This window comes from Colius striatus, chromosome 4 (assembly GCF_028858725.1).
Source record: "Colius striatus isolate bColStr4 chromosome 4, bColStr4.1.hap1, whole genome shotgun sequence".
NCBI lineage: Eukaryota > Metazoa > Chordata > Aves > Coliiformes > Coliidae > Colius > Colius striatus.
In genome coordinates, this window is record NC_084762.1 from 96,174,692 (window position 1) to 96,195,836 (window position 21,145).

At 52.7% G+C, this 21,145-nt stretch overlaps 1 protein-coding gene across 1 annotated transcript; it reads right to left on the bottom strand.

Moving 5' to 3' along the window:
- Nucleotides 1–3,436: 3,436 nt before the first annotated feature.
- On the bottom strand, nucleotides 3,437–10,610 carry LOC104561282 (lymphocyte antigen 6E). Its single transcript, XM_061995213.1, has 3 exons — nucleotides 10,476–10,610; nucleotides 5,792–5,911; nucleotides 3,437–4,304 (listed from the first exon to the last, which is right to left on the bottom strand). Exons 1-3 carry the CDS (start codon nucleotides 10,525–10,527, stop codon nucleotides 4,096–4,098), a joined length of 381 nt encoding a protein of 126 aa, XP_061851197.1. The 5' UTR covers nucleotides 10,528–10,610; the 3' UTR covers nucleotides 3,437–4,095.
- Nucleotides 10,611–21,145: the final 10,535 nt, after the last annotated feature.

The following is a 21,145-nucleotide window of genomic DNA, read 5'->3' on the forward strand; positions in this document are numbered from 1 at the left end:
ACCTCACCTGTGTGGTATTGAAATATCTCCAGGGATGGGGTCTCCTCCACCTTCCTGGGAAGCCTGGGACAGGGGCTGAGGACCCTCAGCTCCAATCTCAACCTCCCCTGGGGCAACTTGAGCCCATTTCGTTCATTACTGGAGAGAAGAGACCAAACCCCACCTCACCACAACCTCTTGTCCCAGGGAGCTGCAGAGAGTGCTGCTGTCAGCCCTCAGGCTCCCCATCTCCAGGCTGAACACCCCCATTCCCTCAGCTGCTCCTCACAGCACTTGTGCTGCAGCCCCTCACCCAGGTCATTGCTGAAGATGTGAAGCAGAGCCACGTTGTTGGGCATGTGCAGACCACAGCCAGCAAATGAGAGTCCTTGTGAAGCTGGTGCAGTGGTAGAGTGCAGCAGCTGCCACTGAAACAGCCATTTCTAGGACAGAAAGCACTAGTTCCTCATTAGCATCCTCCAAAATGGACAAGCATTTGACTCCAGCTCTTCTTTCCCACTGAAAACTGTCTGGGGGTGTGTGATGCTTGTACAGAGCAAAGCTGCCTCCCCTCATCACCTCTCAGAAACAGTGAAGATCTGAGCTCTCTGCTCACATTCCACTCTCCAGTTCCACAGCCCAAGCAGACACATCCAAAGCACTTCATGGGCTGTCCCACCAAGTTCCAAACAAGCCACTAGTTTTAATGCTCTATCACTGATGGATTCTTGCTATTTATCTCCTCCTTCTCTTCATTGTTCAAGCCTTGCACTCCTGATGTTCAGGACAGCTGAGGTTTTCCCATCACTTCTGGTCCTGGGGAGGTTTTCCCATCACTCCTGGTCCTGGGGAGCTTTTCACATCACTTCTGGTCCTGGGGAGGTTTTCCCATCACTTCTGGTCCTGGGGAGGTTTTCCCATCACTCCTGGTCCTGGGGAGCTTTTCACATCACTTCTGGTGCTGGGAAGGTTTTCCCATCACTTCTGGTGCTGGGAAGGTTTTCACATCACTTCTGGTGCTGGGGAGCTTTTCACATCACTTCTGGTCCTGGCAAGGTCGTCACATCACTTCTGGTCCTGGCAAGGTTGTCACATCACTTCTGGTCCTGGCAAGGTTGTCACATCACTTCTAGTGCTGGGGAGCTTTTCACATCACTCCTGGTCCTGGGGAGGTTTTCCCATCACTCCTGGTCCTGGGGAGCTTTTCACATCACTCCTGGTCCTGGGGAGCTTTTCACATCACTTCTAGTGCTGGGAAGGTTTTCACATCACTTCTGGTGCTGGGGATTTTGGGGGAAAGAAACCCAATCTACAGTAGGAGCAGAAATGGTGAGAGTTGGCAGAACTGATCATATGGTGCTTGGGATTAAACTGTTGAATAACATCTCTTGCATTTGACAAGCTGTCACAGCCTCCCTCTCTCTCACATAGACATGTATCTATCAAAGAGATCTTTGTCACACGTGTTTGAAAGGGAAAACTGCAATTATCTCTCCTGTAGAGCAAGAGTAGGGGAATACAGCACATGAGGAGGGACAGGGAGACAAAAAGAGAGTGAAGAGGGGAGGAAAAACATCACCACATGCAATGTATAAGCTTGAGAACAAGTGTGAACTGCCCTTCAGATCTGTCTCCTGGCAATGCCACTAACACAACATGGTATTTGTAGAGGGTAAGTAGCTTGCTGAGTGCTCTTCCCACCAGCTCCTGCTCCCTCCTTGGCACGAGCAAACAATGAAATGCCAAGATAGGAAGGAGATGGCTGTTGGAGGAGGCAACCAGGACTCACAGGTTTGTCCAGTGTGGCAGCCTCAAGAGCCTCAGAAAGGCACGACACAGGACACAAGTAGGCTGATGGCTTTTCATCCAGCTCTTTGCTCACAGGAGACCTGGTGTGAGGTTAAATGAGTCCAAAACAAAGATACTTTTAACCAGGTGGCTAGGGAAGAGTTAGAGCCCTATTCACTTGCAAGGTAGAGCACTCTGGGTGCTGCTTTTATCACACTACAGCATCTCCTCACAGCAAGGGGTGAGGAAGAAACCAACCTTGCAAATGAGCTTTCTAACCCTCTTGGGAGGAAGGCTCGGGGAAACTAGGCAATATTTACCCCATTTCTAGTGGTTTTTGGCCCAATTTTCCCTGTGCTGTATGTGCATAGCAGAGGTTTTGTGGCACAGCAAAGAGCCCTGTGGTCCCAGCAGCTGAGAGGAAGCATTAACCAGAGCATTAAGGTCTGAGGAGCGAGACAGGTGACGTGTTCTTACCAAGCTCATCACCTAATTGCAGGTCAGTCAGGATGACCAGTCTCTCCTGTTACAGAGGCTGTCATTGGCATCTGTGTCCTTGCAATTAAAAGAGGAGGAGGAGGAGGAAAAGACATGGAACCACTTCTCTTGCAAATGTTTCCATACATCTAAACACCACCTTTCCAAAGGAGCTGTTCAAGTGGGGATCCAGGTTACACTCAACAGCCTGTGCAGCTTGAGAGGCTGTTGTTTGTCTTTGGAGACCAACTAGAACCACATCCATGGAGGGATGAGTGCTAAATGAGTGCCAAAGCTACACCTGACTGCGAGAGGAGAGGAGAGGAGAGGAGAGGAGAGGAGAGGAGAGGAGAGGAGAGGAGAGGAGAGGAGAGGAGAGGAGAGGAGAGGAGAGGAGAGGAGAGGAGAGGAGAGGAGAGGAGAGGAGAGGAGAGGAGAGGAGAGGAGAGGAGAGGAGAGGAGAGGAGAGGAGCCCATTTGCACCTCTGATCAATTAATGGAAGCATCAGGAAGCTTCTGCCTCAAAATTGAAGGCTCCATTTTGGCTTGTTTTGCATCTAGTAGGTCCACAGGTAAGAAACCAGCACGATGCAGAGAGGACACATCTCCCATGGGGTAGGTGAGAACTGCCAGGAGCAATGCTTGAGCAAAGACCCCCCAAGGAAGATGCTGGGATCTGAGGAACGAGCAGGAGTGGCAGGTTCCATGGTGATGTCACCTTCTGCAGCCCATGTGCAGCACCAGCCCAGGACTGACTGCAGCTTGAGCCTGAAGATGTGAGTTAACTGCTATTGCCACCTCTGAGTCCACAGAATCAGTGCTATTGTCTGTCATCATCATCATCAAGGCACCAAGGCTTTGTACCACACAGACTAATGCTTAGAGGTCCTGTCCCCAGGGTGCTTGCTCCCTTAGGAGTCACAGGCTTGACTCACACCCCAACAACTGGCCTTTTTTTTCCACTGAAATCCACTTGGAAAAGGCAATTCCCATGAGAGGTGAAACCAGCTTGGCCCAGGGGCTGTTTATCAGAGAGGCCATGGACTTGCTCTTCACTGGAAGGAACGCTGAGATGAAGCACTCCAAAGACACTTGAGAAGGTAAGAGCAGGGCAGAGCATTTGGCTTTTTCCACACCAAGCTTCCTAATCTGTGTCTGGAGCAAGGAAACAAACACAGCACAAGGTCCCACCTCAGGTAACAACAGGAGCATGTTTATTGGGGTCTGGCACTTACAGAGCTCAGGAGGACAAGGTACATGTCATTTGTTTTTCCAGAGAAGTCAGGCCAGGAGCAGAAGAAACAAGATGGTTTAGATATATATGTATATATAAAAAGAGAGACTGCAGCTGCAAAGGGGCTGGGAATGTGTCTCCCTTTGGGTCATGAATTCCCAGTGCCCATGTCACCCCCATGTGCTGGAGCACACCAGTGCCAGGCACCTACCTCAGCAGGGGTGAGAGGCAGGAACGTCTGAACTCTTGACCTGATGGTGTCTGGGGTTAATTGGATCTTGGCAAGTCCCAGCTTTGTTTGAATCAACATTAGAAACGAGGGTGGGGGATGGAGAGGGGAGGGATTATTAGGTATAAAAGCAGAAACCCTTCCAAAAACGATCCGCCTTTGCCAAAGAGGTGTGAGAGTGCAGTGGGGGTTACGTCCAAAGAAGGAGGAGAACAGCTTGGCCAAATTGCCTCAGGTCTCCAAGGCTGGAAGAGCAGAGAAAAAGTCTGGGAAGCAACCACCTCTCTGAGAAGCAGAGGAGCTCCTTGCAGAACAGCAACAAGAGAAGAGATTGGCTAACGAGACCTGCGGCGGCCCGTGGAAGACGGCTCTTCCTCAGCCAGCCCCATCACTCCCGAGCCCTGAGGATGTAGATGAAGCTGAGGAGAACCCCCAAAGCCAGGACTGTGTAGTTGGCTTTCACACTGCTGGAGCCACTGATGTTGCAGAGGAAGGAGTCGCAGCAGTAAACGGAAGCAGCCGCTATGCCGACGTTAATCCCAGCGCTGGGGCAGATGGGAGAGCATCCTTTGGAGATGGACTGGCCAGATTTGCCACCTGGGTTGAGGTTTAAGGGGAGGAAAAAGAAGAAAAGCAAAAGGGTTTAGAATGTTTCCTGGGTTTTCTCATCCCCTGTTCTGCAGAGGAAAGAACAGAAGTGAAAGAGCCAGATGTGGCACGGAGAGGATGAGGCGCTTCTGGGTGTCAGGCTACAGCACAGGCGGCTCAGTCAGCCCACACATGTCAAGGAACACCCTTGGTAACCTCCCACACAGCCCCTAGAGAATATGCAACACCTCAGGGACACCCCCCTGAGACACCCTTGGTAACCTTCCACACAGCCCCTAGAGAATATGCAACACCTCAGGGACACCCCCCTGAGACACCCTTGGTGACCTCCCACACAGCCCCTAGAGAATATGCAACACCTCAGGGACACCCCCCCTGAGACACCCTTGGTAACCTCCCACACAGCCCCTAGAGAATATGCAACACCTCAGGGACACCCTCCCTGAGACACCCTTGGTAACCTCCCACACAGCCCCTAGAGAATATGCAACACCTCAGGGACACCCCCCTGAGACACCCTTGGTAACCTTCCACACAGCCCCTAGAGAATATGCAACACCTCAGGGACACCCTCCCTGAGACACCCTTGGTAACCTCCCACACAGCCCCTAGAGAATATGCAACACCTCAGGGACACCCTCCCTGAGACACCCTTGGTGACCTCCCACACAGCCCCCAGAGAATATGCAACACCTCAGGGACACCCCCCCTGAGACACCCCCAAGGCTGTTGGCCAAAAAGCCCCAGTGAGGAATGTCAAAAATCCCACTCCAGCTTGACCTCGTGGCTCTTCAAGTGAGAGAGACAGAGAGCAGGGGGTGTACAGAGCACTGGGGAGGCACCTGCCAACAGAGCCTGTGCCTCAGACAAGGGCTGTGAGAGAGGCACAGCACACGTTGAGCAGCAGTAACCCACCAGCACTGTGCTACCACAGTCTATAAAAGCTCCCACCCACGTTGCAGACCGTGCAGCTCAGGAAGGCAACAGCCCTCCCCCTCCTCCTGCAAGGGAGAGAGAGATCTGGGCTCTGTCATGGCACCAGGAGACCTGTCAGAGCTGCCTGGGAAGCACAGAGCCTCCCAGAGCTTTCCTGGCACTCAGGGAGGAAACCTGCAAATGTCTTTTCCCAGTGAAGTCCACCAACAAAGGTGGGGCTCAGGGCTGAACAACCCAAACACAGAGTGAAAGCAGGAAAGGCAACCCTGGAGCTTCCTTCAGAGGAAACCTTGCACTTATTCATCAGCAACCTCCCCAAATCCCCCTTGGGACTCCTGGCACTGGTACAGGCACGTGGGCTCCAACGTGACGACGGCTGGTGGCACAGATTCCCACGGGATGGTCCGACACTCCGTTGCTAAGCACAACCTTTCCCCCTTTCTTCCCAGCCAAAGGAAGGAAAAGCCTTCTTGGCTGCTCAGTAGGGGACCCAGGAGAGGAACCAAGGGAGGGGAGAGGTAGGTGCCGTGGCCACTCACCGATCCCTACTCCCACGTAGGTGGTCACGCAGTGGTTCTCATTCTCCCCGCACTTGACGGGCGTCAGGCAGGCCCAGTTGGAGGAGGCATCCGAGCACGAGAAGCAGATGAGCGTGTGGGCTGCAAGGGAAAGGCACAGCTCAGGTAGGGGCTGCTGGCAAGACCTCCTCATGTGGTGGTCCCCACCTCTGACATACAGACATCTGGCCACGGTCACACGTGATGTTGCCGCTGCATCAATCCACTGCAGGGGTTTATTTCCACCCCCTAAAGTGGCCAAGTGAAGGGTGAAAGCATAAGGGAAGCACTTTGAGCTCTTGGAAGGACCAGCTGAGGTGTAAGACAGGACACAGCATCGTGGGCAAGAAGCCAATGGCAGCCTGGGGGCATTGAGGAGAGTGTGGGCAGCAGGGCCAGGGAGGTTGTGCTGCCCCTCTGCTCTGCCAGAGCTGCTGAGGCTCAGCTGGAGTCCTGTGGCCAGTGCTGGGCTGCCCAGCTCAGCAGAGACAGGGAAGTGCTGCAGAGAGGCCAGTGCAGGGCTGCCAAGGTGCTGAGGGGCTGCAACATGTGTGTGAGGAGCAAAGGCTGCAGCCCTGGGGCTGCTCAGCCAGGGGAAGAGGAGCCTGAGCTCAGGGGCACCTCAGCAACACTTGTAAGTCCCTAAAAGGTGCATGTCAGGAGGATGAGGTGACACTTTGTTGTGTTGTCACCAGTGCCAGGACAAGGGGTGATGGACAAAAGCTGGAACACAACAAGTTCCACACAAACCCAAGGAGCAAGTCCTTTGGTGCTGAGGGGAGGGAGCCCTGGCCCAGGCTGCCCAGGGAGGGTGTGGAGGCTCCTGCTCAGGAGGTTTCCAACCCCAGCTGGACACGTTGCTGTGCCCCCTGAGCCAGGGGAAGCTGCTGGAGCAGGGGCTGGGGCAGCTCTGCAGGGCCCTTCCCATCCCCATCACTCTGGGATCCTTGATCCTGTGAGTCTGTGAACTGTCAGCTAAAGCCTCCACACAACCACAGGTCAGGCTGGTACTTCAGAGCATGCTCCTGTCTGCACCAAAAGCAAGTTCAAGCTACAGCTGCCACCTTGAAAGTGAAACACAGAGGCAAGTTCAAGCCTGCAACCTGTAGCCTGACATTTGGCATTTTTCAGCTCAGCTCTTGGAGGCACTGACAGGAAACACTCCAGGTGTGTATCCACAGGCTCAAGCTCCCCATCTCCCTTGGCAGCAGGGCACAAAGGCCAGGTTACACTTGGTGGCAATGATTTCTTGGCCAAAGGAAGCCCACCATCGCAGCAAGACCTGCCCTGTCCCTATATCCAGGGAGCCACAGCACACAGAACGTTCAACCAACCCTTTTAATTTGGAGCAAGAGGGTAGCAAAAGAAACCCATGGCAGGTCCCCTACAATTTATCCTACAGCAGCAGGGTGGCTTGCACCAGCTGCCTCCCAGCCCTCACCCTCCAGACCTGCCCAAGAAAGAGGAAAGACTGGTGAACAGCAGTGGGAAATGGTTGCAGCAACAGCTTGGCCCAGTGACTCAGCAGGGACATGGGCACTTTGCAGTGGACAGAGGATCTTCTCTGTGTTCTTTTTACACAGGAGAACATCACATCCACACTGCAACTGTTGACCTACATATGCAGACAAGAGATCAGGGCTGCTGCATTCAGATGTCAAAGCTCCTCCACGAGGCACTGCCTTTCCTTTCTGTGTTTACAGGATGCAAACCAAACTGGGGGCTGGCTCAGCATGGGAACATCATTCCTGCTCTTTCAGTCCCACCACAAGCTGATTATCCTAAGGAGGTGAAGTTGGTGAAGCCCTGGGAGAGCTCCCAGAGGCTCAGCAGTCCCTGTCATGGAGTATATTGAAGAATAAACTGAACAGGCACTGCTCTGTCCCACTTGTGAGTGGAACTGACCCCCTGAGGGTCTTGTCAACCCTCAGGGAGAAAAAGGCAAAGAGAACAAGAGCTTTTTACAAGAGAATTGGGGAAGGAGTAACAATTGTTCTCAGAGGAGTGACTTCAGAGCCAGAGAGCACAAACATCACCCCAGGAAAATGGATTCAAGCATCTTAGTGGGAGATCCTGAAAGTCACATCAGAGCAGCCAGGTGACTCTGCTTTGGAGATGAAGCCAAGCCCTAAACAAGAATTTCCTGGGTTGTCTCATACATCTTCCAACAACCCTCAGTCTGCCCAACAAACGAGCTACCTGAGCCACTGCAGCAGCCACAGCATGCACACAGCAGCCAGCATTACAGGGCCATGCTTCAGCTGAGTCAAAGGCCCCTGGAGAGATTACTCAGTGGACCTTGCCTCAGAGGAGGAGGATGGAGCCAGCCATGGAGTCTACAGGCTCTCATTGTCCCTTGCTGAGCCCTCAAGAGAGTTTCCATGAGTTGACCCAACTCAATTTGGGACCTCAGAGTGAAACCCAACTCTGTCCTGCTTCCTTGTCCACCCAGCACGATTCTGCTCTCAGGTGACCTGTCCCAAACCCTCCTCCTTGCAACCACTCCTGAGGGCAAACTGAGAAGGCAAAACTGACTCATCCCATTCCTCAGGAACCATCTCCAAGCAGGAATGAAGTGGATTGCTGGCTTCCTGTAAGCACTGGGGCAGGACATATGTCCCCACATGCTTCTGCTCACTGTGCTGAACCCACAAGTGGAGTGGTGCAGAGTTCTTCCTTACAACCTTGATGCTCCAGATACAAACACAGCAGAAAACACTTGTCTACTCACACAAAAGCACCTTTAGGCATGAAGTTCTCTGCCATGTGACTAAACCCACGCTCCCACCGAGGCATCTCCTACCTGTCCCCATGTTTCCCTTTGTCACACCTACTTATTAACCCCCTGGTCTTCATCTACACAACATCTTTTCCACGAGAGGCGAGTCAGTCAACATAGTTTAGGAGCAAGAACTAGTGCTGCTCTCTGCCCCAGCCAAACAGGTAACTGAACAACCCCACTGCAGAGCTGAGAGGGCAAGCAGGCTGGCCTGTGGAAAACAAAAAGGCACAGGAAGGGTGGCAGAGTTACTTTGCACAGCTGAAAGCAGAGCAAAGAGTTGGAGGTCAAGGCTACAAACCAACAGTGAAGTAAAAAGGAGGAGGCTGGGACTGAACAAAGGAAATGGGCAAAACGCAGCTTGCTTCCACAGGAAGAATGTATGTGGTTGGTTGGTTGCTGCTCTGGCTCCTCAGAGGAAACAAAGAGCTCCCAAAACACAGCAGATCATCCAGGGGAACTCCTCAGATAAGAGGTTGAATCTGTTCTTGCAAGGATCGATGCTGGGAAGGTGGGGGGGGGGGGAGCTTTTATGAGCCCACTCTGAAGCTGTGCAGCACAGGCTGTGGCTCCAAGCACATCTCCCACTCAGCCCCTACATGCCAAATGTCCTTTCCTTTTCCCCTGCTCTTGGACAAGATCCTGACACACTCACATGCAAACTCCTCAGGGCACTTGGAGGCAAAGCCTTCCTGCAAAAATGCTCCCTGGGATGTGCTGCAAATGTCTGGGGATAAAGCTCCCTGAAACGAACCCTTTTGCCTGGCTGAAGAACTTACTTTAAAACCAAAAGCATTTTGGAGGGGGAGAAGTGAAACCTCTTACTGCCTTGGCCTGGATAACCCATCTTCCCAGCTGGAACTGGGCACATGCCAGCTGGGCTCTGACCCAACGCCTCAATCACCAGTCGCTTCCCGGACCCCGAGGGGAGGAGGTCAAAGGATGGGCTGAAAACAACCAGTTGCTGTCCTGGGGAGTCAAGAAGGACCCCGTGTTTCCTAAGCAAGGGGGCTCAGAGGACCCAGGACCCTCCTGTTTGCTTTGTCTGGCTTCTCCAAGCATCGACATATGGAAACAATATGAGGCTCTGCACGGCCCCATGGAGTTCGGAGAGTCAGAAATGGAGTCGGAGGGAAGGCGGGGACTGCAGCCCCTGCCACTTGGACAACTTGCAGCTTGAACGCCCAAGCAACGGGAAACACCTCCTCCCCAGCTCCCGTGGCGACCCCGAGATGTGCTCCACACGGCACCGTCCCTTTGGCGGTCACCCCCAGCCACACACCCGCGCTGGCCACTGAAGGATGCTGGAGGGGGAGGAGGAGGAAAGGGGGGGATAGCAGGAGCCAGAATCACGAGTGGTTCTGCCCAGACTTTGCTCCATCAGCCATTGCCGGGGCTCGGCTCCATCTCCCCTCCTTCCCTTCGGCTGCATCCTCAGCCGGTTTCGTTCGGGCGCCGTTATCCCGGCTCGCTGCACCGAAAAGAGGGGGGAAGAGGGAGACGGCGCTGGTCTTTGTTCGAGCTGCAACTGGGAAAAGCTCCAAAATATCCCCACGCACAGCTCGGAGACACAAACACCGAAGCCCTGAAGTTCCTGCTTTAAGAGGGGACACTGCTGCGAGGCAGTGAGAGCCCCCCAAAGCCCGGCACGGCTCAGCTCCCTCTGTGTGTGTGTATGTGTGTGTGTGTCCCTCAACCCTTTACCAACCCTCACTCCCCCTCCCCAAACCTCCAACTTCCAGAGTCCACCCTGCAAGACGCAGCACACGTACAATTTCCCCCAAATTTTGGGGGGGGGGGGGGGGGAAGGTCCAAGGAGGCAGCTCGGGGAGAAGTGGTAATGTCAAGGGTATTCCTCACCACCCCATCACCCCTCTCTTCCCTTACCTCTCTCCACGCACAGCACCGCAGCCAGCAGAGCCAGCAGAAGAGGCTTCATGGTGCGTGGATCGCGGCCGGATTGATGCGCAGGGCGGGCGGGCGGCGTGCGCAGGGCTGGCAGCGGCAGGGCCGGGCCACGGGGGTGGGGAAAGGCCACCGGCACCTCCCCCCGGGGCCGCCCCGCGCCCCGCCCCGCCGGCCCCCGCCCCCGCCCCGCAGCCGGGCGCTTTCGATTCCCCGTTCCGGACAACCGGGACTGGGAAAGGGGGTGGTGAGGGGGTGGAGGGGTTATAAACAGCGGTGTCTTTTGAAGTCCAGCGGTTGCTTAAAGCTCCCAAGCTTGCAATCCGCTGGAGAAGAGCCAGCTCTCCTCTGGGCATGACCCGGAGAGTTTGCCGTTCCCTTTTTCGGGTCCTTTCTGTGATAAATGAAGTATCCCCGAGCAGGATTCCGGTTGAGTTTAGGAATTTATTGGATGAATAAGAGCAAGCAAACAGCGCTGGGTGCACTGAGAGCCTCTGCTCTATCAGGACGCACCCCCGTCACATCCCGAGTTCGCATTAAGTAGGGAAGGCCTTATACGTATTCATGGCTTTTCCTCCAAGGGGCTGAAAAATGTGAATCATTTCTGGGAAGGGGTCCTCTGCTTCTCGCGCATGCTTTGTTCGATCTCGGGGGGGGGTCTTTTTCACCCTCTTTAGGTGGTCGTTGGAGGAAGTCAGTAGTCTTCCTCACGGTGTCCCCCAGGCGACCTCCATGTGTATATCTCTGCAAAACTGGTTCAAGCTAATCTCCCCAAAATATCTGCCAAGCTGCTGTTACAAGAAGCAGAAACACCCTCCTTAGCAAAACCTGGTTCAAACGAGTCTTCCAGGACACCTGTCAAGCTGCCGTTACGAAAAGCAAGAACAAGTTACACAAGAACAAATAAAGTTACCAAAAATTATCATCCATATTCGTTGATCCACATTGACACGAATCAAGGGAACACATTTCACGTTTCTAAGAGACAAGGGCAACCCCTCCCTTTGCCCACGAGGACTTAGGATCATACAGTCACAGCATGGTGGGGTTGGAAGGGACCTTCAGAGCTCATCCAGTGCAACCCCCCTGCAGAAGCAGCTCCCACCTAGAGCAGCTCACACAGGAACGTGGCCAGCTGGGGCTTGAAGCCCTCCAAGGAAGGAGCCTCCACAGCCTCCCTGGGCAGCCTGGGCCAGGGCTCCCTCACTCAAACACTCCAACACTTTCTCCTGATGTTTCAATGCAACTGGTTGTGTTCCAGCTTCAGCCCATCACCCCTTGTCCTGTTGCTGGATACCACAGAACAAAGTGCTGCCCCAACCTCCTGACACCCACCAGGGAGATATCTGTCACTATTCATGAGCTCCCCCCCTCAGTCTCCTCCAGACTTCATGCATGGATTAATCTCCTGCATGCAAGAGTAGCTGAATGCACAAGCTGCATGCATGACACCCCTTCTTCACATATAACCCCTTGGCATGCACAGCCCCCATGCAAGGCTGAGATGAAATGGGCTCAAGTTGTGCCAGGATTTAGGAAGAACTATTTGACTGAGAGGGTTATTGAGCATTAGAACAGGAGCCCCCATCCCTGGAGATACTGATGAGGTGCTGAAGGATATGGTGTAGTTTAGTGATGAGCTTGGCAGAGTGAGGTGAGTGGTTGGACTCCAAGATCTTCAAGGTCTTTTCCAACCATAATAATTGTTTCTATGGTTCTATGCCCTGCGTGTGAGGTTTTTACTGGGAGGGTGACAGAGTAGTGGAACAGGCTGCCCAGGGAGGGTGTGGAGGCTCCTTCCTTGGAGGGCTTCAAGACCCAGCTGGACATGTTCCTGTGTGAGCTGCTCTAGGTGGGAGCTGCTTCTGCAGGGGGGTTGCACTGGATGAGCTCTAAAGGTCCCTCCCAACCCCACCACTCTGTGATTCTATGTGCAAGCCCCCTGTGTGCCAGACTCCTTTCAGACGTGGATCAATCTCCTGCATGCAAGAGTAGCTGAATGCACAAGCTGCATGCATGACACCCCTTCTTCACATATAACCCCTTGGCATGCACAGCCCCCATGCAAGCTCCAAGCATGGAAAGAACAAACTTCCCTGTCCATTTACCAGAGTTTAAATGGGAATAGACAGGGTTGGGAAGCTTGAAGGTACGAGGAAGCAGCAGCTGGGGTGGCACGGGACAGCTTGGGCTGCTTGGCAGGATGAGTCTGTTCAGAGTGTAGGACAGTCCACCAGAAAGGTTTCATGCAGTGGCCCAGGTTCAGGAGGTACCACAGGTAGCTGAGCCCTCGAGGAGATGAGCTGCAGGGAGGGCGCTGGGGGAGGGACCCTCTGAAGTTGGCTGTCAAGGAAGCCTGGGAATAAAGGAGAGGGCTGGTGAGCCAGCAAGAAACAAGCAGGTTTGACAAACTCTGTGTGCCACAGATGGGTTTAATTCTGCAGAATCAGCATTTCCTGGTGAGTGCATCTGTCAGAAGAAATTCCAGCTCATGTCTTGTCAGAGTGCATTCAGAGTCCTCTACTTGGAAAACAAACCCATGCCTGCAAGCCCCTGCTTCCCTTTTCTCTCCTATGGCTCGTTTTTGGTTTGTCACTGCCAATTACTCCAGCAGGAACTGACTGCAAGCAGTGTGTTTCTGTGGCTGAATATCTTCCACTGGAACGAGTTGCTGGGACTCTTTCACCCTCTGCTTTACAAATCAAGTAGGAAAAAGCTGGCAAAGCTTCAGCTTCACAGTAGCCTGAGCAACAGCAACTCAGAGAGACCCACAAGACCCACACAACAAGGCCAGGTTGTGGCTGTAAGAGTCAGTCTGGGGTTTTGCAGCCCTTTGTCTCAGCTTTGAGGTTGCAGCCCCTGAGATTTAACTTCTGGGTATTGGGAAGATGTGTTCCTTCAGCTCTCCTGTTCCTTTGATGTCTTGCACACTCCCATGGGAAGGGTACAAGGGTTTGCAGCTTTCTGGTGTTCTCCTCTACACAGATTGAACATTATCAGCTGTACTCTTTCCTGGAAAGGATTCATCCACTGCTAGGAAGGGAGACACGGGACACAACTCACCATGGGACCTGGAGTCATCCCAGTACTACTGAAATGGCTGGACAGGGACAGAATTCATTGCAGGATGCTGTGAAGAAGTGAGCAGAGCAACAGGGGAGCAATTTGCTCATGTGGAAGATGGAAGCCCCTTCTGAAAGCTTGCTGTGAAAGCCCATGTCTCCCACCTCTTCACCAAGGCTATGGTGTGAGACTGCACACCTCAACACAGCAGCTCTGATGCCAGGGCTTTCTGTCCTAGACCAAACACACTGCCCTGAGGGATCCAGCCTCTTCCTGCATGGTTGTGGCTTGGTGGGAGGGCGTTGTTGAACCATTGTCTTCATACTGTGAATGCAAGGCCAAAGAAAAACCCCTCACCCCTCAGTCTCTTCACAAGAAGAGAGAGGCAGCAGAGGTAGAATCCAGCAGTAGGAAGGTGGCCACAGGGACAAAGACATGCTTAAGGGATAAGGGAGCAGCAGGATCCTAAAGCAAACTGGTGGCAGAGTAAATATGTTTGCTTGCATGGTGGGGAGGAATGTGTGGGTTTACATGCAGGGAATGAAGAGGATGGCAGCTCCTTTCATGGGTCAATGGAATCAGGGTGGCAGAGGTGGGTGCCAGCACTTCAAACTAGAATTACCAGGTCTGCCTTGCACAGATGCCACAGAAAGGGGACAAGGTCCTTTCTTTTTCAATGGTTAATCATTCTCTGGAGGTGAGAAATGTTCAGACTTGTGCTGTAGAGAATAGTTCAGTGCTGGAGAAGATGAGGTCTGCTCCATGCAAGAGTCCTGTCCCACCTGCCAAAGCTCTCTCACTGGAAAACATGGGAGTATAGCTTGGCAGAGCAGAGGGCTGGGAGGATGTCATCTATCCTCTAGCCTGAGAGAGCCCAGGATCTCCATCCTTGCTGCAAGGTGTGTTTCCTCTCAGACAGACAACTCTCTTTGCTCAGAGCAATCTGCTGCAACACAGTCATGGCATGAAGGGCTCCACTGCCCCAGGTGCTGCCACAGTCTCCTGCACTGTGATGGAGCTGTGATGCACCATCCTTGAGACTCCCCATCATCCCAGCCCTGGATGTTTCCCCTCCTGAAGCCCCTTTCTGGTTGTTCTAGATCAGAGTAGCCCAGAAGACCTTCAGGAACATACTTGGATCATCCAAGGATGCTCCAGACACAGGTAGAACCATAGAATGGTTTCAGCTGGGAGAGACCTTTAAGCTCATGGAGTGCAGCCTTTGTCCCAGCCCTACCACCCACTAGCCCATTGCCCTCAGTGCAACACCCAGCAGCCAGGTTTTTCACAGGCAAACCAAGCCATAGGTGCTTCTTTGAGCCTCCAGTGCCAAACAGCTCACTGTCCTCTGCCCCCCTGACAGGCCACTCTCTGCTGCAGCCCATGGGGAGAGACCTGAGACTACTCTTAATTAGCTACTGAGGGTCCTGAAGATGTTGGTCCACAACCAGATCCACCTCTGAATAGGACCTTTATCTACCTGCTTAAACCAAAACCTTTAGTCACAATCAAGTTGTGGAGTCTCCTTCTCTGGAGACATCCCAACCCAGCTGGATGAGTCCCTGTGTGCCCTGCTTTAGGTGCTGCTGCTCTGGCAGGGGGGTTGCACTGGATGAGCTCTCCAGGTCCCTTCCAGCCCTTGAGATGCTGTGATTCTGTGGTTTATGAGCTTTCACTTCTGGTTAACTTTAGTGTTTCTGTTTTCCTGCCCTCCCAGAGCTGTTAAGGTGAAGGTGGTTGCCTGCCTGGTGCATGCTCACACCTCCTCTTTCCAGGCTCTGCACGACTCACTCTGTCTTGCCTGTTTATTTTAGGCTTTTGACAGGAAAAAACAATTGTGAAGCTTTAAGCAGAGGTCATTACCCAGACAGAAAGTTAAACCCTGGCTGCTGCTGGGATCTTCCACCTGGAAGTGTGCTGGAAGGCACATCCATGTCTGGGGCAACCAGGCTGCCCCTGAGGAAAGGTTTGTTGTAGAGTGCTCCAGCTGAGTTCTCTACAAATGGGCTCACATTGTCATGCCCTGAGTGCATGTATAGACCTTTAATCTCCTTGACCAGTCTCAACAGGGACTCCTCTGAGTCCATGAGTCCAGGAGACTCATTTAAGCTCAAGCCTGAAGCTTTTGACCTCACCAGGACTGTGCTGTCAGTTGGGACAGTGAGTCTAAGGTCTAACTACAGACATCTCCTGGATAGACCAGGAGATGTCTCATGCTGTAGGTAGTTTGTCTCCAGCTCTGTAGGTACCTCATGCTGTAGGTAGTTTGTCTCCAGCTCTGTTTCTGGCCCCATGAAGGCCACTGGACTCATGTTGTGCCCTTGTCTCCAACCCTGTCTGCTGGATGGCCCTTGACCTATGTTGTTCCTAGCAAGGGTTCTTCACCCAGTGGGCAAAAAGCCAGTCAACACACTGAGAGATTGGCTTTTATTGTTGTTCTGCAGAGTAGGGTGCATCCAACAAGAGCCAGCACCCCTTTCCTCTAGGGAATAGGTGACCCTCTATAAGTCATACAAGACCACAGTAGGGTCTCATATACAGATTATCTACAGATACATGATTGGTTATTTATAGCAGCCACTAAGTTCTTGACTAACCACATATCCTCATCTAGATCTTTCTTAAGACAACCCTTGACCACAGCATAACTCTTCAGCAGTACCCAAGGTGGAAACTTCTCCTGAGGACTTTCCATTCTTGTTGCTGTGGTTTCAGGTCTCATTGCTGTGGTTGCTCAGCTGCTGAATCTCATGGCTGTCCAATCTGTACCTGTTTTTAACCCCACTCTTTAGACAGGTAAACCTGTCTCCATCCCCTGGGTGAACTTTGGAGCCTTGTTGTATCCCTGTTTCCAAATCATGGCCTCTTTTGAACCATCAACCCTGTAAAGGTTCCTGTGCCTGGGAGCATCTCCTCTCTCACAACAGGGACCTCATCAGCTGGTTGTTTTGGGGAGAGAAGAGGCTTTTCAGGCCCTTCCCCATCCCTTCCACCAAAAGTGTGTTTCTCTGTGGACAAGGAGCTCACCAGGCCCCAGAGAAGCTGCACAAACCCAGCTGAAGCTGTAGACAAAGCTGTGGAGAGTTGTAGTTTGGTGTGGAAGACACAGGAGTGAGTGAGAGCACCCAGAAGAAACAGCAGAGCAAGGGTTAAAAGCAAATGCATGTGTTGGCTGCTCTAGAGCACCCTGTGTCTGACTTCATTCAAATGAAGAGGAGGAACAAACTGACCTTAGGGTAAGTCTCCAGAGGCTCAATGACAGGCTGGGAGTCATAAAACTCCCAGATAAAGAGAACAAAAGAACAGAGAGATTTGGGGATTTCACCCAAGAGGGACAAAAGCAAAGGGAAAGGGAGCCAAGGCAGCATTCTTTCTCTACAGGCTGTAAAAGGCAAGTCCAAAGTCAGTTTGTTGTACTCTGCCAAGAGCCTCAGAGGCAGCATAAGAACAGCATAGCTGTCCTCTCCCTACCTGTGGCACAGAAGTGATGCTGGCCAGGCCACCTGGGCACACACATGTTGGTGCCTGTGAGACAGGGAACCAATTACAGCTGTTAAGGATGAGTGTGAGGGAGCAGAACTGACTTTGCTGGAGACTTTTGGATGATGCAGTTGCTTTCTTCTCCCAGAAGAGCTTGGAATAAGTTTTATGACACTAATTTCCTGTAGACCACAGAAGGGAGTTGCTTGTTCCCAGGAGCTGTGTCTGCACTGTTATCTAATTGCTGATTAACATCTAATGCTGGAGCAGGCTCTGGAGCTGGAGGCAAATCCCAGCTGAGTTCTAGTGAGCACTGGGCATTGAGCCAATGCTTGTTTCCTGGCCCTCATGGACCAAGGAGGACTGATGCCCTGTCACCTCCATGCAGGGTGACAATGCTCTGGGTGATGCTTAGGGATTTGTCTAAGTGAGGAACCATCTGAAAGAGGAAAGAAAACCTCTATGTCATCCCTGTTATGCAGAGCTGTGTCTCCATTCACTGCCTCAAGATCGTGGGAAACCTGGAGATGTGCTGGGGGCTGAACATCCTTTGGAGTAAAATCACTATATGATGTCAGTGGAAGAGCATCTTTGGGTCACCTTTGCTGTTAGAGACATTGCAGGTTTGGCTTGGAGCAACCTGATGCAGTGGAAGGTGTCTCTGCCCTTGGAATGCTCTTTAAGGTCACTACCATCCCAAACCATTCCTTGATTCTGTGATAAAGCAAAATCAAACCTGAACACCAGAGCTCCGCTCTAGTGAAGGGAACAAGCAACCACAACAGGTAGATGAGAATGCAAGAAAGGAGAAGGAGAGAATCAAGAGAGGCAACTGAGTTCATTCTCCATTCCCAGGGGAGACAGCAAGGGGGTGCTGAGAATGGTATTTTTCTATCATGCTTTGATGCATCTTAATAATGATGCTCAAGCTGCTGATGCTGGAGGCAGATCATAGGATCACAGCATGGTGGGGTTGGAAGGGACCTTTAGAGCTCATCCAGTGCAACCCCCCTGCAGAAGCAGCTCCCACCTAGAGCAGCTCACAGAGGAACGTGGCCAGCTGGGTCTTGAAGCCCTCCAAGGAAGGAGCCTCCACACCCTCCCTGGGCAGCCTGGGCCAGGGCTCCCTCACTCAAACACTCCAACACTTTCTCCTGATGTTTCAATGGAACTGGTTGTGTTCCAGCTTCAGCCCATCACCCCTTGTCCTGTTGCTGGATACCACAGAACAAAGTGCTGCCCCAACCTCCTGACACCCACCAGGGAGATATTTGTCACTATTCATGAGCTCCCCCTGAGCTCAGGCTCCTCTTCTCCAGACTGAACAGCCCCAGGTGCCACAGCCTTTCCTCACAAGGAAGATGCTCCAGTGCCCTCAGCACCTTGGCAGCCCTGCACTGGCCTCTCTGCAGCACTTCCCTGCCTCTGCTGAGCTGGGCAGCCCAGCACTGGCCACAGGACTCCAGATGAGCCTCAGCAGCTCTGGCAGAGCAGAGGGGCAGCACAACCTCCCTGGCCCTGCTGCCCACACTCTCCTCAATGCCCCCAGGCTGCCATTGGCTTCTTTGCCCCAAGGGCACATTGCTGGCTCATATTTAGCTTATTATCAATCAGCACTGCCAGGTGTGTCTGTGCAGAGCTGCTCTCCAGCAGGTCAATCCCCAGCCTGTGCTGCTGCAGGGGGTTGTTCCTTCCCAGCTGCAGGACTCTGCCCTTGTCCTTGTTGAACCTCAGCAGGTTCCTCTGTGCCCAACTCTGCAGCCGCTCGAGATCCCGCTGACTGGCAGCTCAGCCTCTGGGAATCAGCCAGTGCTCCCAGTTTGGTGCCAGCAGGGAACTCACTGAGGGTCCCTCTGTGCCCTCACCCAGGTGGTTGATGAAGATGTTGACCAAGACTGGCCCCAGAACCCATCCCTGTGGAACTCCACTGGCCACAGGCCTCCAACTCGACTCTGTGCCATTGCTCACCCCCCTCTGGGCTCTGTCATTCAGCAGCTCTCCATCCACCTCACTGGCCACTCATCCCAGCCACACTGCCTGAGCTTTCTGATGAGGATGTGATGGGAGACAGTGTCCAAAGCCTTGCTGCAGCCAAGGTAGATGCCATCCACTGCTCTCCCCTCATCCAGCCAGACCCTTGTGCACTCAGGTCATGTTTGATCAGGCTGATCACACTGTGTGTCCACACTAACTGTGAGGCTTTGTGCTCATCCTCCCTCAATGATACCCTCTTTCTCACACTAGCACTTCCATTTAGCAGTCACCCAGAATTCCCCTCTTTGCAGGTTGTCACCTGCAAGCTCAATGAATTTATCCTCTCATCTGTCATTCCAACTGGCCATTAAACCATTGCACCACACCAGAGCCAAGGCAAGCCACCCAGGACCCTGTTTAATAAATCATTCCAGTCTGACAGCAAAGTGTTGACAAGCTGTTTGCTTATGGTTGCACCTAGACTGTGTTTCCTTACCTCTGCTGATGAGACTGTGATGTGATACGCTGCCAACAAGCTTTACTGAAGGGATGTGACAGGTACCACTTTGACCCTAACTGCAGGTTTTGCCACCTTGTCACACAGGTGGGAGGAACAACCCATCTGCTGCTGTTCATCCCCATCTCCTGAACAGCCTTTTCACCACTGCATTGTTGTATCCAGCCTCCTGAGATACCCAGGTTTCCCTGTGATGAAGAAACAGGAGCAGGTGAAACAAGGCTGAGGTGGATGACCAAGATTTCTTCTCCCACCACCACTTAGTTTGGCTGATACCCCTTTCCCTTTCAATTCACTGCTTTTTGTTTGCTTAGGCTTGTGCCTTGCTTCATTTCAATGGTCTTGCTTTTGATGCATTACTTAGCCAACCTGTGTTGAATCTCAGGAGCATCTGTGGCAGCAAAGTGGCTCTGTTACTAGTGTCTTAGATGTGGGTTGGTGACACACGTTCCCTTTCGCTCTGCACATACTGGAAGCCAAAGCACATCTCTTGAAACTCTGGGTGTGCAACTCAAGGTTGTGGTGAGGCTGCAAAACGACTTGTGCCATGAAGTGGAACCCCAAGCATCACCTGGATGTCTGCTGCCAGCAAGCACAGCTAAGGCTGCAGAGCAGCAGCAACCAAACCTCACCCTGCAGCTTCATCTGAGAAGCCAAATGTGACTGATTCTTCCCATGGAGGATGAGGAGACTTGGCTGGCTGTGTGACTAAACTCCTGGGTCACAGGAGCTTTGATCTACCTACAACTCCCTCCAGCCTAGAGAAGGCAGGTACAGGTGTGGAAAGGGAGCTTGTGCCCTTGTCATCCAGACCTGTATGTACCCCATTCCTCAGCCTCAAGCAAGGAAAGCCCTTAAGTGTCCCTCTTCCTTCTTTCTTCCAACAAGTTTCAGTGATTTCCCACTCAGAGCATCACCTCTGATGAAATCCACTCATAAATCCTACCCCCATACTCACTTCTCAGAGACCTTCAGCTCCTCATCCATGACTGTGGGCTTTCAGTCCAGGAAGCAGGTGGGTGCTGGTATGACTGGTAATACAACCAGTAAATCCTTTGGAACAGGGTGAAAACCTGAAGGCACTTCACCTGCAAAGGATCAGAGAGGCTCATCCTGCTATGGTCAGGTGCTCTGCTGTGCAGAACTGTCAAGAAAAGAAAGGGTTCCTCTAAACTCATAGAGAAGGAGGCCTGAGAACCTCTCTGTCTCTTTTGTTGGAGGCAACATCTGTTTGTGCTATCAGCAGGCAGAACTTAAATGGGCATGATGAAGAGGGGGTTGCACTGGATGAGCTCCAAAGGTCCCTTCCAACCCCTACCATTCTATGATCCTATGGTGATTCTAAGAGAAGGGTAAGAGCCAGGAAGGCAACAAGGGCAGGGGAAAATCTGCCAGGGACCCCAGTGCAGAAGTGCAAAGCCACACAAGTGAGTCCTCAGTAGTGGTTGCTTGGCTCATCCAGGCTCCGAGCAGACCACCTCTCCCCCCAGACCCTGCAGCAACTCCCACTCCACTGCTCTAATAAAAGACCTAGGTGAGGCTTGCTCTGCCCATCCTGGTCCCCCACATGCCACCAGCCTCAGTGGACTTGTCTCAACACTTGGCTCCTTCCCTCCCT

Bases quoted from the DNA above. Each gene is read 5' to 3' on its own strand.
- LOC104561282 (XM_061995213.1), bottom strand. From the start codon at position 10,527: ATGAAGCCTCTTCTGCTGGCTCTGCTGGCTGCGGTGCTGTGCGTGGAG. The intron at 5,912-10,475 runs GTAAGGGAAGAG...TTTCCCTTGCAG, and splicing joins GGTGCTGTGCGTGGAGAGAG to CCCACACGCTCATCTGCTTC. The intron at 4,305-5,791 runs GTGAGTGGCCAC...ACCTCAACCCAG, and splicing joins CTACGTGGGAGTAGGGATCG to GTGGCAAATCTGGCCAGTCC.